Below are 18350 nucleotides of genomic sequence, written 5' to 3' on the forward strand. Positions count from 1 at the left end.
TCCGCCTCAAACTGAAGATATACCGGAGAAAGATTCAGGTAGAGTCCCCGAACTATCGGATGTCGAAGACGCCTCTCATCGGAGTCAACCGGCAGGGGATACGATCGAAGAGCCCCTCAAACCCCTCCAGCCGAGGGGAATGCTCCAAGCGAGTCATTTGGAGCAGCAGCGATCGAGGATTCACCTACCTTTCCCACTTTTTCCACAGGGGTGATTCGGGAAGCTCAAGCTCTGGGAGCCCTCGATCTAGACAGGCCTCACGATGAAGAAGATCCGTTTCGTGACCTGTTTACCGGTATTGAGGACGTTGCCGGTGCCAGTGATGAATCAGATCTTTTTCACGGATTGCGGCAGGTTTTGCATCAGGTGAGCCTTTAAAATTATTTTGTCGGTACTATCTTTATGTTCGTTTTTCATTAACTTCGCTTCTTGTTTCTTTGTAGGTAGCGGCAGTCCATCGAGAACAACGTTCTCGTTCTTAGAATGAGCTGCATCGATACGCGGCCGACCTACACCGTGCTACTGACGAGAGGAACTCCCTTAGACTTTCCTTAGGGCAGAGAGAGAAGGAAATAAAAGACCTCCGAGCTGAGCCGGCCAAGGCTTATCGAGATCAGAATGATTTGTCTGAGCAGGTAATGATGCTTTTGAAAGCCTATGGGCTTGATACCGGAACGATAGCTAACATTTTGGTCTCACAGCTGCAGCAAAAAATCGAGATGATCGAGAAGCTTCGTGAGGAGGTCGATGTGATAAGGATGGAGTCCTTGCGGTGAAAAGAAGGTATGGACCGCTTTGCTGCAGAAAAGGAGACTGCTTGAGCCCAGTTATCATCGTCCGAAACCCAACTTCAGAAAATGAAGGAAAAAGGCCTGGTTCAAGCAAGAAGAATTAAGGAGCTTGAGGCTCGGTTGGCCTCTTTACTTGCCGAGGCCGAATCCGATGCTGAAAAGGCAAAGGCCGATGCGGATGCGCTCATGGCCGTCTATCGGGCCGATGCTGAAGCTGCCCAAGTCCAGGCAAGAGAGGCAGCCAAGTCCGCCGATAGTCGAGCGCATTGGGTCGCCGAGCTTGCTAAGTGCCGATCCAGAAGGGAAACTTTTGAGGAGATTCATGCTCGTGGCTTCGATCTCGCTGAAGAGATAAAAAAGGGCAAAAGAACTCGAAGCTGATGCTGAAGCTCTGGTTTCTGATAGTGATGACAACGACGATGGGATCAAGAGCGGATCCGAAAATGGGGGGGAACCTGATAAAGAAGAGACCGCTCCCGGTCGAGAAATTTAGTTCTTAGTTTTTACGTTGTAATCACCCATGTAGATAAATTTGTGTATAGACATATCTCCCCTTTTGCCGACTTGCTTCTGTTTTTGTTTCCCTTCTTGCGAGGACTTTATTCGCCTTATGAATGTTTCCACAATGTTTTAAACAACTTAATCAAATTTAGACCTTGTAGCCTCTATAACCGAGCGAGCGTTTACTCAAACTTGGGGCAATGTAGCCCTTTAGGCTTATTAGTTGTCAATGATTCGATCTTGAAGAAATATAGCCCGTGGGCGTAATGGTCGAGCGAGTGTTTGCTCGAACTCGAAAATGTAGCCTGTAGGCTTAGTCGAGTGAATGATTCGAACTCGAATTAATGTAGCCCGTAGGCTTAGTCGAGTGAATGATTCAAACTCGAATTAATGTAGCCCGTAGGCTTAGTCAAATGAATGATTCAAACTCGAATTAATGTAGCCCGTAGGCTTAGTCGAATGAATGATTCGAACTCGAAGTAATATAGCCTGTAGGCTTAGTCGAGTGAATGGTTCGAACTCGAAGTAATGTAGCCCGTAGGCGTAATGGTCGAGTGAGTGTTTGCTCGAACTAGAAATAAAAACAGCCTGTAGGCTTGGTCGAGTGAATGATTCGAACTCGAAGTAATGTAGCTCGTAGGCTTAGTCGAGTGAATGGTTCAAACTCGAAGTAATGTAGCCCGTAGGCCTAATGGTCGAGTGAGTGTTTGCTCGAACTTGAAATAAAAATATCCCATAGGCTTGGTCGAGTGAATGATTCGAACTCGAAGTAATGTAGCCCGTAGGCTTAGTGGTCGAGTGAGTGTTTGCTCGAACTCGAAATAAAAATAGCCCGTAGGCTTGGTCGAGTGAATGATTCGAACTCGAAGTAATGTAGCCTGTAGGCTTAATGGTTGAGTGAGTATTTGCTCGAACTCGAAATAAAAATAGCCTGTAGGCTTGGTCGAGTGAATGATTCGAACTCGAAGTAATATAGCCCGTAGGCTTAATGGTCGAATGTATCTTTATTCTGATTGCACAATAAATCTCAAAATAGAGGAATTTTCATTGGATATAAGATGCCGATAAAGAAGAGAACTTTCTTCGCACGTTATTACATGCCTGGGTTCGGGCCAATCTATATGAGCATGGTTCGCTTCGACCATTTGGCTCTTACAGTTTTTCCTATTGGGACCCTGTTGCTGTGAAATAACTTTCTTGCGGGACCTCGGATATTGTCGTAAATACTACACGATAAATCTTGCCGAAAAATCCATTTGGGATAAAACCGGTCTAAGGGAAAAAGAGTGCAACGCGTGCTTTCTAGCGAGAGATCTGTCCCTTGTTCGGACTCCTGCAGGGGTCAGTTTTGAGATATAAACGAATATGGAAAGGTTGTACCTTAGCAGTAGTACCGTTTTAGATGTGATATATTCCAGCTGCTTGATAGCTGTTTGCCGTTTATAACGCCGATCCTGTACGACCCCTTTCCGATGTTCTCGAGTACCTGATATGGTCCTTCCCAATTCGGTCCTAGCTTCCCTTCATTCGAATTTCGGGTATTTATGGTAATTTTTCTCAACACTAAGTCCCCAGGCTTGAAACGGCGGAGCTTGGTTCTTCGATTATAATATCTTTCGATTCATTGCTTTTGGGCGGCCATTCGGACGAGAGCAGCTTCTCGTCTTTTGTCCGATAGTTCGAGTCTTGTATTCATAATCTCGTTATTTGATTCTTCCATCGCGAATCGAAATCTGGCACTGGGTTCACCAACTTCGACAGGTATCAATGCTTCGGACCCATATACTAAGGAGAACGGGGTCGCCCCCGTACTGGATTTTGACGTTGTCCGATATGCCCAAAGGACTTCGGGCAGGATTTCTCTCCATCTCCCTTTAGCGTTGTTCAACCTCTTCTTTAAGTTTTGAATGACAGTTTTGTTTGTCGATTCGGCCTGCCCATTCCCACTGGGGTGGTATGGCGTCGACAGTATCCATCTTATCTTGTGGTCTTTGAGGAATCTTGTTAATTTGCCGCCAACGAATTGTTTTCCATTGTCACATACTATTTCGGCGGGTATTCCGAATCGGCATATGATATGATCCCAAATAAAGTCTATAACTTCTTTCTCTCTTATTTTCTCGAACGCCTGTGCTTCAACCCATTTAGAAAAATAGTCAGTCATAAACAAAATTGAATTTGGCTTTACCTGGGGTCGATGGCAGAGGGCCGACGATATCCATTCCCCATTTCATGAATGGCCACGGGGATAGGACTGAGTGGAGTTGCTCTCCGGGCTGGTGGATCATCGGTGCGAACCTTTGACATTTGTCACATTTACGAACAAATTCCTTCGCATCTTTGCCCATATCGATCCAATAATACCCTGCTCTGATTATTTTTCGGACTAATGTATTGGCTCCAGAGTGATTCCCGCAAGTACCCTCATGCACTTCCTGTAGGACGAAATCGACATCCCCCGGACCCAAGCATACCGCCAACGGTCCATCGAACGTTCTTCGGTACAGCGTTCCGTCCGAAGCCAACGTGAATCGAGCAGTTTTGGTCCGTAGGGTTTTGGAATCTTTAGGGTCCGATGGGAGTTTTCTGCTTTTCAAGTATTCAATATACTTGTTTCTCCAATCCCAGGTTAAGCTTGTAGAATTTATTTCGGCGTGACCTTCTTCGATTACCGATCTCGAAAGTTGAACAACATTCCCCGAGCCCGTATCATCTACCTCGACCGACGACCCTAAATTCGCAAGCGCATCGACCTCATTATTCTGTTCCCGTGGTACATGCCGTAAAGTCCATTGTTTGAAATGGCGCAAAGTGATAAGCAGTTTATCTAAATACCTTTGCATTCTACCTTCTCGAACTTCGAAGGTTTTGTTTACTTGACTCACCACCAGCAAGGATTCGCAATTGGCTTCAATGACTTCTGCTCCCAAGTTTCTAGCTAGCTCGAGACCTGCAATCATGGCTTCATACTCAGCCTCGTTGTTAGTCAACCTGATAGTTTTAATAGATTGCCTAATAGTGCTACCCGTGGGTGGTTTCAAAACTATGCCCAGCCCGGACCCTTTTAAGTTCGAAGCCCCGTCCGTAAAAAGGATCCATACCCCTGATGATGTACCTGATTTCAACAATTCTTTTTCGACTTCGGGTACAAGGGTTGGTGTGAAATCGGCCACGAAGTCTGCTAAAATTTGAGACTTGATGGCCATGCGGGGTTGATATTCGATATCGTACCCACTGAGTTCGACGGCCCATTTGGCCGGTCGGCCTGATAACTCGGGTTTGTGCAAAATATTACGAAGCGGGTAAGTGGACAATACACATATGGGATGATATTGAAAGTACGGCCTTAACTTTCTTGAGGCGCTTATCAGTGCAAGTGATTTTTCTAGGAGCGGATATCTAGTTTTCGCCTCTCCTAAGGTTCGACTCGTATAATAAACGAGGAATTGTGTACCTTGCTCTTCTCGAACTAGGACACCGCTTACAGCGACTTCCGATACTGCCAAGCACAAACAAAGTTTCTCATCTATTTTTGGAGTGTGAAGCAGTGGTGGGCTTGATAGATATCACTTTAGTTCTTCTAATGCTTGTTGGCACTCCGGGGTCCAAGAAAAATCGTTCTTCTTTTTGAGTAGAGAGAAAAAATTATGACTTCGATCAGATGATCTTGAGATGAACCGGCTTAAGGCGGCAATCCGACCCGTTAGCCTTTGTACGGCCTTCACGATGTCCACAACGACGATGTCTTCGATGGCCTTGATTTTATCGAGGTTAATCTCTATTCCCGGATGTGACACCATGAAGCCGAGGAACTTGCCCGAACCGACCCCGAAAGTACATTTCTCGGGGTTGAGCTTCATGTTGTATTTCCTTAAAATCTTGAACGTTTCCTGCAAATGAGTTAAATGGTCCTCTGCGCGCAGGGACTTAACTAACATGTCATCAATATAAACTTCCATTGATTTTCCTATTTGTTCTTCGAACATTTTATTTACTAGGCGTTGGTAAGTAGCCCATGCAATTTTTAGCCCGAAGGGCATCACATTATAACAATACGTTCCATATTTGGTGACAAATGAAGTCTTTTCCTGGTCCTCCGGGTTCATCTGGATTTGATTATACCCGGAATAGGCATCGAGAAAAGTGAGAATCTCATGGCCGGCCATGGCATCGATCATGCGATCGATATTGGGCAGCGGAAAGGAATCTTTGGGGCATACTTTGTTCAAATCCTTATAGTCCACGCACATTCTAAGTTTGTTACCTTTTTTAGGGACTACAACTACGTTGGCTAACCATTCGGGATATTTCACCTCACGAATGGACCCTACTTTGAGAAGCTTGGTTACCTCGTCCTTTATGAATGCGTACTTTTTATCGGACTAGGATCTTCTCTTTTGCTTCACCGGTCTGAACCTGGGATCCAAACTTAGCTGATGCGTCGTTATGTCCGGCGGGATCCCTGTTATATCTAAATGGGACCGGGCAAAATAATCGATGTTATCGATAAGAAATTGAACGCGTTTCTTCCTGAGTTCAGGGCTCAACCCCGTTCCCAAGTATACCTTTCGCTCGGGCCAGTGCTCGATTAATATGACTTGCTCTAGCTCCTCGATAGTTGATTTTGTGGTGTCGGAGTCATCGGGAATCACGAAAGATCGAGGGACCCTTTGATCACCATCCTCTTTGATTTTCTGGTTGTCTGGCTGGGTTGAAGCCGATGTCTGTGATTTCTATTTGGTGTCCCGTTCTCCTTCCGGGCCCGATCCTTTTATCGGCAAAAGTGAGGACACTGGTTTAGCTTCATCGACTGCGAACATTTCTTTCGCGGCTGGTTGTTCTCCGTACACCATTTTGACACCTCCCGACGTCGGAAATTTGAGGACCTGGTGTAGGTTCGAAGGCACAGCTCTCATGTTGTTGTTCTATAGCCTTCCGAAAAGGGCGTTATATCTCATATCACCTTCGATCACGTGAAACTTTGTTTCCTGGATGGTTCCGGCCACATTTTTTGGTAGGACTATCTCACCTTTGGTGGTTTCGCATGCCATATTGAACCTGTTTAGGACCAGAGTTGCGGGTACAATCTGATCCTATAGGCCGAGCTGCTCCACTACCTTCAATCGGATGATGTTGGACGAGCTACCTGGATCGATTAACACACGCTTAATTTTAGTTTTATTCACGAGTACAGATATTACCAGTGTGTCGTTGTGAGGTTGGATAACCCCCTCTTCATCTTCATCATCAAAGGACAGAGTCCCCATGGGTACGTAATCTTGAGTCCGAGATCGCTTTTCCCTCACCATTGATGTTTTAGTGCATTTAAGCATTGGTCCCTGAGGGGTATCGATGCCGCCGATGATCATGTGGATGACGTGCTGCGGTTCTTCTTTCTCATTTTGCTTGCTGAAATCCCGACTTCTAAAATGGCTCTTTGCCCTATCACTCAGAAACTCCCGAAGGTGCCCTTTGTTAAATAAGCGAGCTATTTCATCTCTTAGTTGCTTGCAATCTTCCGTTTTATGGCCATGGGTACCATGATATTCGCACGTTTGATTGGGATTTCTTCGGGCAGGATCGGTCTGTATTGGTCGAAGCCATTTAGTGTTTGATGCGTCCGATGGCCGACACGAGAGCGGATGCACCAACGCTGAAGTTATATTCTGATAATTGAGGTGCTTCTATAGGATCGGCATATTTATCGAAGCCGCTCTTACTCATAAGCCCCTGAGAATTTTGTCCTCGATTAATCCTTCGATTGTTCCGAACTGTGTTGCGTGCTGAACCGTTGTTCACCCGATCTGCGACGTACGGTCGATATCGGTCTTTGTTCGACCTTTGTTCTCTGTCGATCTGCTTTTGATTAATAACTGTCATTTTCTGATGAACGGGTCTGTACAGGGCTCCCGACTGATCATCCTCGGCCCTAATTTTCGATTGATATCGGTTGTGCATATCTGCCCAAGTTACTGCTGGATACTCGATCAAATTTTGTTTCAGCCGATGTGATGCTGTCGAACTTAGTTCGTTCAACCCTTGGGTGAAGGCTTGTATGGCCCAGTCGTCTATGACTGGGGGTAATTCCATGCGTTCCATTTGAAATTGGGATACGAATTCCCTCAGGATTTCATCCTGCCTTTGCTTTACTTTGAAGAGGTCTGATTTTCTCGTTGCAACCTTTATGGCACCAGCATGTGCCTTTATGAATGAATCTGCTAACATGGCAAAAGAATCGATGGAATTCGGCGGTAAATTGTGGTACCAGATCATAGCTCCTTTCGAGAGGGTCTCCCCGAACTTTTTCAACAGCACGGATTCGATCTCATCATCTTCCAAATCGTTGCCTTTTATAGCACATGTGTAAGAGGTGACATGTTCGTTAGGATCGGTCGTACCGTTATATTTGGTAATTTCGGGTATACGAAATTTTTTGGGGATTGGCTTCGGTACCGCACTCGACGGAAAAGGCTTTTGTATGAATTTTTTCGAATCAAGCCCCTTTATCATTGGTGGAGCCCCCGGGATTTGGTCGACCCTGGCATTGTACGTTCCCACCCTCTTGTCGTTGGCTTCGACTCGTTTTGTAAGTTCCTCGAGCAATTTAGTAATTCCGGGAGTAGTCCCCGATTCTTGCTCGTTAGATTTCACTATGGCAGGCTCTGTTCTAGGGGTGACTTCTCGAAGTGGATTGGAAACCGGCCTGCTTTGTGCGCGAGTTTGGCTCTGTAGCTGAGCTATCGCTACTTGTTGGGCTTGCAGCATCTCGAAGATCATACGTAAGTTGGCCCCGATTTCCCCTGGGTTTTGGATGTCTCGGGCTACGGATCGAGTACCGCCCCGAATGCTTCTTTCCGATTCGGAACGCTAGTTCGCCTCCAAAGCTATTTGTGAATTGACATCCAATGGTATTTCGGCTCGAATTTCGGGTACTTCGATTCGAGCCTCGGGTGCCAAGTTGTTGGTTTCATCTTGAAGGCCGGCTTCGTAATCGATCGGTGAAGCTATTCGATCGGTGGTTATTCGTAGCTGACCCGAAATTCAAGATATTTTCGGAAATAAGTGCAAAGCACAATGGCGTGCTTTTTTCAGATTTGTATCAAATGACCACTGTTATCCTCGGCCCCACGGTGGGCGCCAAACTGTTTACCCGAAAAATAGATAGAGTTGAATTTATACGCAGTTCCGAGGATATGTGGCGTAACTTGATACAAAATGCAAGGATAAATAAAATGTAAATGTAGATTGGAGAGAATGCAATCTAGATAAGGTTATCAAGAACAATGAACCTTAAGATTCGACAAATAGAATCAATCTAAGAAACTGAAAGAGCGATTCTTTACTGTAGAAGAATATAGTACTTTTATTACAATGTAAGTCTCAGAAAACTTGTCCTACAGAAATGATAACCAAGCCCTTTTATAGTGGAGGGATTCGGCTCCAAGCATAATAAAATAAGCATTCAGTGGGAGACCCATGATAAGTCAGCTTTTCCATAATTTCTGCCAAGATTCTCTCTAGTGGGATTGCAACGGCTTTTGTCTGCGAGCTCGATCTTGCTTAGAATCCTCGATTTTGGTTTGAGCTTGATTTCGGCTTGAACTTGTGATCTTGGTTCGAGCCCGATCCTGGTTCGAGCCCTCGAATTGATTCCAGGTCAATGTTGATTGGTCTCTGGATTATCAACACGATAGGTCTACCCTGCATCATGGTTCGATTCTTATTCGAGTTTGATTATGATATCGATCTCGATACGGACCGGCCTCCCCGGGTTCGAGGTTAGTTCGTCCCCCGTTCGGGATCTTATTTCGATACATCACCCTTCGAACTCGATCGGACATGCCAAGGCTGAAATCTATTTCGACCGTATACAAGGTCAAATGTGTAACTTGCCTACTAGTCAACAATAGCAATGGCATTTAAGTTTAAATGTGTAAAGTAATTAACTTTCACAGATGAAGGAAATTATTCCTTCCTTTTACAGAAATAAAGCAATTCCCTTGGAAAAATAATTCAACTATTCAAGTAATTAAACTAGAACATGTTTTATAAGAAAAACATTTTCAGCTAAACCAAACTCACCAGTTGTATGGTTTTTAAAATTAAGGGGCAAAAACTTCAAGTTGTTATCCTCATCAGATTATTTGATAGCAATGATTCTAAGTTCTAAATAATACCATTAAACTCTATTAATAATCTAAAGCATTGTTAGTTCACTGCACATATGAAACAACGAAAAGCTAATAAAAAGCAAAATATGCATTAATCCCTCTAGCTAAAATATTCTCCGATTCTTCAGCTGGGGCCAAAAACTTCAATCTTACATCGACCAAAGCTAATTAAGAGCTACTTTCAGAATGTATACACATTTTGTAAAAAGAGATTAGCTTCACTACACTTGACAATAAAAAAAGAGCGGACCGGTGCACCAAAAAAATCCTGCATTCATGTAGGGCTCGGGGAAGGACCGTACCCAGCGGGTGTGACGTAAACATCCTACCTGATGCAAGCATTAGTCGCTGCTCGCATGGTTCGAACTCGTGACTTATAGGTCACACGGATACAACTTTACCGTTGCTCCAAGGTGATGAATTTTACATAGAAGATACATTATGTGTCATCGTCAAACCCCTCGTTGATCTCTTCTCTGATGGTCTCTAATCCAGATGTATGTGAAGGTTTTCGTCGATATGTTATGAGGGCTGGAACAACCTCTACCCAAGAACGTATATTTCTAGTTTCCTTTGCCATCTTTAATTGAAATTGTTTGTCAAAGCCAAAACTAGAGCGGATATAAATCAAATAGTAACCTAAAATTTAGATTTATTTGCCCTCTTTCCTCCTAGCTTAGCTTGTGGAAGAAAGAGAGATCGGAAAATGAGTTGTATTTTTAGGAAGATTATATATATATTCTTTGATAACTTTTGATCTTTTGATGAATTGAGATCATTTTGGTTGGGCATTATATAGTTGGTGCGGAAAGGAGAATTAGTGGTAGACTAGTCCTTAAGAAAAGGACAATGCTTCAATCTGGTTCTTGAATTATTCAATTGTGAGATTTTTCCTTTCAAATGGCTCACCTTGAAAATAGAATACATTCATGACTTACCTGAAACGATTTTAACTGCCAAAAACTACGTCCAATGAAGTACGTATATGATGCTCGATTTTGAAGGGAGGAAGAAACATCGAATTGTTTAATTGTAATTCGTCCCATCTTCTTTGAATTTCTTTTTTCTACGGTCCTTCCTAACTCTACTTCTATAGATCATAAGACACTTTCTAATTCGCGACTTAGTACTCCATCTGTTTCAGTTTATATAATATAACCTTATTTTCTTAAATTTTGTTTCACAAAAATGATCCCTTAGTAAATATTGAAAATACTTTTAACTTAAAATTCTCATATTAATCTTAATGACATATTTTTATAGCCGCCGCACAAATGCTATGGCATGTTTAATATCACAAGCATAATACTAATACTTTATTTTTTCTTAAATTTCGTATCCACTCAAATGAAATCAGATAAAATGTAACGGAGAGGAGAAACATATTGCAATCTCATCAAGCTATCTACTTTTTCTTTTTCAGGTCTTGAGATATCCATGTTTTCCTTCAAATTATCTGGATCGACAGTCATTCGTTTAAAGCCTCCACATACACCGCCAGGCTCTTCATCTTCTTTGTGCCCCTTAACTTCCAACTCTTAATTAGATATCCCTAGAATACGTATACATGCCAAAAACAATGTTCTTTGAAGATTGAGTAGATTGGTCCTAACAATCGTGCCTTTTGTACCAGTTGATTGTAGTGCTATTTGTACTCTTTACAATTTTGAATTTAAGAAAATGACTTTTTTAGATCTTTTATGTGTAAATCACTGTTACGTGTAAAAATAAATCTCTCATGTGTAAAAAAAGAGGCATAAAACTAAAAACAAAACAATTGACTCGGAGTAGGTTACAAATTGAACAATAACTTCGTCAATAGCTAATAAAAAAGAGTTTTTGTTTTGGTCAGGAGGGAGAAAGATACTTCGACGATATCTAGGCAGGTTACAAATTGAACAATAACTTCGTCAATAGCTAGTAGAAAAGCTAACACAAACTTACTAATTTTACGTGCTTTAGCATATATAGGATTTGGAGCTATAAAATGGCAAACGAGTAGAGTAGGATTAGTTAATAGACCCAAAGGCACTTGGTTATTATCTGACTTAACACAATTCTGAATGAAGGACCTAGAGATACCATTATGGCATAACGTTGCAAGACCATAATCAAAGATTGATTCAAGCCAAGCTAAATTTATTAAAGAAACGACTGTTCAAACAGGATAAAAACAAGCGAACATCAACGCAAATCACACAAGTTTAAAAACATTTTTCAATAGTTCCAAGAGCCACAACACTAAATTCTCAAAAGCCACCACGGAGACGAAGAACCAGGTGAAGAGTTGATTCTTTCTGAATGTTATAATCAGCAAGGGTACGACCATCCTCCAGCTGCTTACCAGCAAAAATCAGCCTCTGCTGGTCTGGTGGAATACCCTCCTTGTCCTGAATCTTTGCCTTCACATTGTCAATGGTATCCGAGCTATCAACCTCCAGGGTGATCGTCTTCCCAGTCAAAGTCTTGACAAAAATCTGCATCCCTCCTCTCAATCGGAGCACCAAATGGAGTGTGGACTCTTTCTGGATGTTATAATCAGCAAGAGTCCTCCCATCCTCAAGTTGCTTCCCAGCAAAAATCAACCTCTGCTGGTCAGGTGGGATCCCTTCCTTATCTTGAATTTTAGCCTTGACATTGTCGATGGTGTCGGAACTCTCAACCTCAAGGGTGATAGTTTTCCCTGTCAATGTCTTCACAAAGATCTGCATACCACCCCTCAGGCGCAGCACCAAATGGAGGGTTGATTCCTTCTGGATGTTATAATCAGCTAAAGTCCTTCCATCCTCAAGCTGTTTACCAGCAAAAATCAACCTCTGCTGGTCAGGTGGGATCCCTTCCTTATCTTGAATTTTAGCCTTGACATTGTCGATGGTGTCCGAGCTCTCAACCTCAAGGGTAATGGTTTTCCCTGTTAATGTCTTCACAAAGATTTGCATACCACCCCTCAGCCTCAGCACCAGATGGAGGGTGGATTCCTTCTGGATATTGTAATCAGCTAGTGTCCTTCCATCTTCAAGCTGCTTCCCAGCAAAAATAAGCCTCTGCTGGTCAGGTGGAATCCCTTCCTTATCTTGAATCTTTGCCTTTACATTGTCGATGGTGTCCGAGCTCTCGACTTCAAGAGTAATAGTTTTCCCAGTCAAGGTTTTCACAAAGATTTGCATACCACCCCTCAGCCTCAGCACCAGATGGAGAGTGGATTCCTTCTGAATATTGTAGTCAGCAAGGGTACGACCATCCTCAAGTTGCTTTCCAGCGAAGATCAACCTCTGCTGATCTGGAGGAATGCCTTCTTTATCCTGGATTTTAGCTTTGACATTGTCAATTGTATCGGAACTCTCAACCTCAAGTGTAATAGTCTTTCCTGTCAAAGTTTTTACAAAGATCTGCATACCACCACGTAAACGGAGAACAAGGTGGAGGGTGGACTCCTTTTGGATGTTGTAGTCAGCAAGGGTACGACCATCCTCAAGTTGCTTTCCAGCAAAGATCAACCTTTGCTGATCCGGAGGAATGCCTTCCTTGTCCTGAATCTTTGCCTTAACATTATCAATTGTGTCTGAGCTCTCAACCTCGAGAGTGATAGTCTTCCCAGTTAAAGTTTTTACAAAGATCTGCATACCACCACGCAGACGAAGGACAAGGTGGAGGGTAGACTCCTTTTGGATATTGTAGTCAGCAAGAGTTCGGCCATCCTCTAACTGCTTTCCAGCAAAGATCAACCTTTGCTGATCTGGAGGAATTCCTTCCTTATCTTGGATCTTTGCCTTAACATTGTCGATAGTGTCTGAACTCTCAACCTCGAGGGTGATGGTTTTGCCAGTGAGGGTCTTTACAAAGATTTGCATCTATATTTAATCAAAAGAAAAGCATTAGACAAAAGGAAATACTAATTTTTAAAAATATAGGTAAGGGAAATAAAAACCACGCACATAAGAACACATAGCATGAACCAATTCCTTAACACATGGATATAGATATCGAGAGAGTGCATAAACATAAAAATTGATTGATTTACGTGAGATCTACATAACAGCATGAAGTAATAACCCAAAATTTACAAAGAGAGGAGTATTAAAATAAGGTTAGATTCAAACACAAGTCATATATCATACCACATAGGTCTATAAGCCAATTCAATCCCTCGTCCTCATAATTTCATATATGATGTTATAGGTAAACAGAGTAATTTTTTTTTTTTTTGATATCCGTGGTGTGCGGGCCAGCTTGCGCGCACCTCGACTAATTCCACGGGATACCTGACACCTCCCACCAGCAACAGGTACCAGATAACTCTATCTACCAAGGCTTGATATAAACAGAGTAATTAAAAAAGCAGCTTTTTCACATATAAACACAAGCACTAATTGACTAAAAGATAGTTTACCACAAGGATTGCTAATAATGAAATAATTAGATCTAGATCAATAAAAGACGCAGGAATATAACATCACCGATTAAAACTTAGATCTAATAAAAGGCCAATACATAACGCTCAACAAAGACAACGAGAATAAAGACAAGCAAGTAAATTCTGTAATTTTCAATCGACCGGATCAATATATTTAACAGAAACAGAGATTAAACAAATTCACGAAAGGTAAAAAATTGACAACAGATCAGATCCGTGCTAAGATCAGATCGAAACTAACAGATCTGAAACAAATAATCAGATATACAACATACATAAAGGAAAACAAAAGAAGAAAGAGAATTTGAAGAAGAAAACTAGAAAAGGAGAAAATTGTACCTTGAAAAGGTTGTTGGGAATCAAACGAGCGAGAAAAGAGAGCTTCTTAGAGAAGGAAAAGCAGAACAAATATATTATAGAGAGAAGAACGAGAAGTGAGGAAGATTAGAATAGAAGGGTCCCTTTATATAGGACGTGATGGCCTACCTTCTCCTTGTAAATAACGGAGTGGGTGGGATCCACTTTTGGATAGGTTTAGGTAAACCATTAATTTAAGCGATTCTATAAGGCAGAATACCCCACGCTTCTACCGTAAAGTTTTTACATTTCGGTCCTTCTACTGTATAAAGTTTCAATCAGATCAAAACATATGTTTTAAGCACTTTTGACACTACGTGTTGCTTACTCGAGTTGACACAGAGAACATATCAGATACACCTCACCTAAATTAAACCATTATTTATTTTATAAAATATTATTTTTTCAATATATCCAAGATTCATTTTTATGCCTTCTTTTCTTCTGCTTCCGCCTCCCCCTTCAACAATTGTAGCTGGTCTCCTCGCACAAAACAAAAACAACGAACGGACCAGAGATATAGAACAACAAACAACATCACCGACCGAAAAACCCACTATGTATCAGTCTCTACGTTATCAATGAAGAATTTCAAAATCCTCTTAAGGAAAAAAAAATCACATCTTTAGCTTTTTTTCACTTTCTGTTCATTGTCTTCATAAAGCAAGACACCAAAAAAAAATTTATGGATACAATCTTAACATCCATTAAATTTAATGGCCACAGTTATTCCAATTGAAAGGTTACCGAGATCTGAAATTCTGAAATGTAATAGCACCCACTATCGCCTAATACCCCCCTACCCCCAATAGAAATGGTCCAATTATCTATCTCTAGTGGTTGCCGTGGAAATTACTTTTCTGTGGCGATGTGGGATGTCACTGGTAGATGAAAAGGTGGTGGGGAGGGCTGTTGCAGTGAGTTTTGGATTAAAATGGGGGAGGAGTATCGTGGAGAAGGGAGTGAGATAGAGAAAAATGGGATTTGGGAGGGGGTGGGGGTAAGGGTGGGGGAAGGGGGCGGCGCAGGGCAAGCAGAACATATGTGAGAGAAAAGCAATCTTTGACCATTTTTTCTTTCTTCTAATTTGATTCTTCTATTTTTCTTTTTCGTTTTCCTTATTTTAATAATTTTTGGTTTAAATTTTTATGCTCATGCTCCTTACACGCGTGAAATACATGTATTTTGTCCAGTTCAATAATTAAGTTGCCACATAAACTTGGTCAATGGTCAGAGGGGTTTAAAATAGCAACTTTGAATAATTATAAGTGTCTAGATGAAATTTTATTAAGTATAGGGACCGGAATGACAAACGCGAACAACTACGAGTGTTTATGAGGCTATTCCCCCATTCTATATTGCACTGCCAACCGAATAATAAATAAAATTGACTAATTAAATAATAGTAGGAGTAGTTGTCAGGAGTGTGCATGGACCGAGTTGCTCGGTTATTATCAAAACCAAACAAACCAACTATATCAGTTTGGATTAGTTCGATTTTGACGGGGTTTTTCGGGTTTTTGTTACTTAGATATTGTTTCAATCTTACTTTGTTCAATTTTTTATAAGTAAATATATGTTTAGTAAAATTTAAAAAAATTGACAAACATATTATATATTAAATATTCTTATGGGAGAATCTAATTAGTCACACATGATAGTTATATTTTTAGTCGTCTGACAATAATTTTTCGTTGATGTACACTTTCAAGGTTAATCGTATTTAGTAATTAAACATAAAAATCAATATTATACCTAAATAATAATAACCACTTCAAATTCGAAAAAGACATAAGAATTTAATAGATAGATCTTGATATATGAATATGGAAGAATAAAGAGATTGACGCATTTCAATAACACTTGATATGAAATGATCACACAACCCATTATTTAAGGTTAATAAATATGGAGCACTTCATATTTTATTAAATATTATACCCCGTAAGAGAATCCCAAATATTTCTAGATATTTTTTAAAGAAAATTCTATATAAAATCTTAAAAATATATATAAAAATTATATATTTATATGTCGGTTTAATTGGGTTTTTTTTTTACTCAATACCAAACCAAATCAAACCAAACCTAATCGGATTTTTTAATCGGTTTGGTTTGACTTTTCGCTTTGGTGTGATTTTTCAGTTCAATTTATACACCCCTAGTTGCCAGCTAAGGATTATAATCGTTACCCCATTCTTTTTCCATTTCGGAGTGGGAGGTATTTTTTTATTACTCCTAATATACCTCCCGTCTGTTATAAATATATTATATTATGGATGTTCATTTAGTAATCCGTTGTAAATAAGCTTCCTGAAAAAGCTCATCTATATGAGACTCTGCCGTAAATATGTTTATCTATTTAGTACTCTATTGAAAATAAGCCTCCCGAAGAAGCTTCTCCTTTCGGTACTCCGGTAGAAGATTATCTATATATGGTACAATGAGCTTATCCTTTCGGTACTCCATTATGGATAAACATCACCCCGATAGAAGATTATCTATATCGGGTACAGTAGCAGCTTGCAAAAGCAGCTTACACAACAGCTTCCTTTCTTCTATAAATAGAGGAGATTTCAGTTCATTGCGTACAGAAGTTTGAAGTTTGAATAATATATCAGTTTCTCTCTATACTTGTCTTTACTTTACAGTCTTTATTTTATAACACGTTATCAGCACGAGACTCTGTCATCTTGAACAAATACTTTGAAAGTATCAGAGAATATGGATAATCCTTAAATTATATTTGGATCGAAGACCAATCATGAAGATATTTGTGTAATTGATAGTGGAACAACTCATGCCATATTCAAAGATCAAAAATATTTTTCTTATTTCCATAAGGAAAAAGCAAATGTTTCAATAATTTCTGATAATATAAGTTTGATTGAAGGCTCCGGAAGAGCCACTATATTTCTGTCTAAGGGAATAAAACTTATTATAGTCAATGCATTATTATCCTCCAAGTCCCAAAGAAACTTGTTAAGTTTTATAGATATCCGCCGAAATGGGTATCATATTGAGACGGTAGATGAAATGAATATGGAATATCTTTGTATTACAAAGAATGTTTCTGGACAGAAGTGCATTGTACAAAGTTACCAACTTTATCTTCTGGCTTATACTATTCAAACATTAGTACAGTTAAAGCGCACTCTATCGTAAATCAGAAGTTTACTGATTCAAATATTTTTGTGCTTTGGCATGGTCGTTTGGGCCATCCTGGATCAATAATGATGAGACGAATTACTGAAAATTCGAGTGGGCACCCATTAAAGAACCTGAAGATTCTTACAAATAATGAATTTTCTTGTGATGCTTGTTATAGAGGCAAAATGATCACTAGACCATCACCAATGAAGGTTGGCATTGAATCTCCTGCCTTTTTAAAACATATACATGGGGATATATGTGGACCTATTCACCCACCAAGTGGGTTGTTTAGATATTTTATGGTCCTAATAGATGCATCTTCAAGATGGTCTCATGTGTGCCTACTATCATCTCGTAACCTGGCGTTTGCAAAGCTATTAGCCCAAATAATTCGATTAAGGGCACAATTCCCAGATTATCCTATAAAGGTCATTCGCCTAGATAATGCTGGAGAATTCCCATCTCAAGCTTTTGATGATTATTGTCTATCAGTTGGGATAAAATTTGAACATCTTGTAGCTTATGTTCATACTCAAAATGGCCTTGCAGAGTCATTTATTAAACGCATGCAATTGATAGCAAGACCACTACTTATGAAAACAAAATTGCCCACTACTGTTTGGGGCCATGCTATCTTGTATGCAGCATCACTTATCCGTCTCAGACCGACACATTATAATAAATATTCTCCATCATAATTAGTTTTTGGTCATGAACCAGATATTGCCCATCTACGAATTTTTAGATGTGCTGTATATGTGCCAGTAGCACCATCACATCGCAGTAAGATGGTCCCATAGAGAAGGTTAGGAACATATGTTGGGTTTGAATCACCCTCTATTATTCACTATCTTGAACCATTGGCAGGAGATTTATTTACTTCTCGATTTGCAGATTGTCGGTTTGATAAAATAAATTTTCCACAATTGGGGGAGAGAAAAAGGAAATCAAAAGAGAAATTATG

The 18350-nt window shown here is 40.7% G+C and overlaps 1 protein-coding gene across 1 annotated transcript; it reads right to left on the reverse strand.

Moving 5' to 3' along the window:
* Positions 1-11581: 11581 nt before the first annotated feature.
* On the reverse strand, positions 11582-14497 carry LOC107769260 (polyubiquitin). The gene is made up of 2 exons (XM_016588468.2): positions 14217-14497; positions 11582-13314 (listed from the first exon to the last, which is right to left on the reverse strand). Exon 2 carries the CDS (start codon positions 13312-13314, stop codon positions 11713-11715), a length of 1602 nt encoding a protein of 533 aa, XP_016443954.2. The 5' UTR covers positions 14217-14497; the 3' UTR covers positions 11582-11712.
* Positions 14498-18350: the final 3853 nt, after the last annotated feature.

This window comes from Nicotiana tabacum, chromosome 24 (assembly GCF_000715075.1).
Source record: "Nicotiana tabacum cultivar K326 chromosome 24, ASM71507v2, whole genome shotgun sequence".
Classification (NCBI taxonomy): Eukaryota; Viridiplantae; Streptophyta; class Magnoliopsida; order Solanales; family Solanaceae; genus Nicotiana; species Nicotiana tabacum.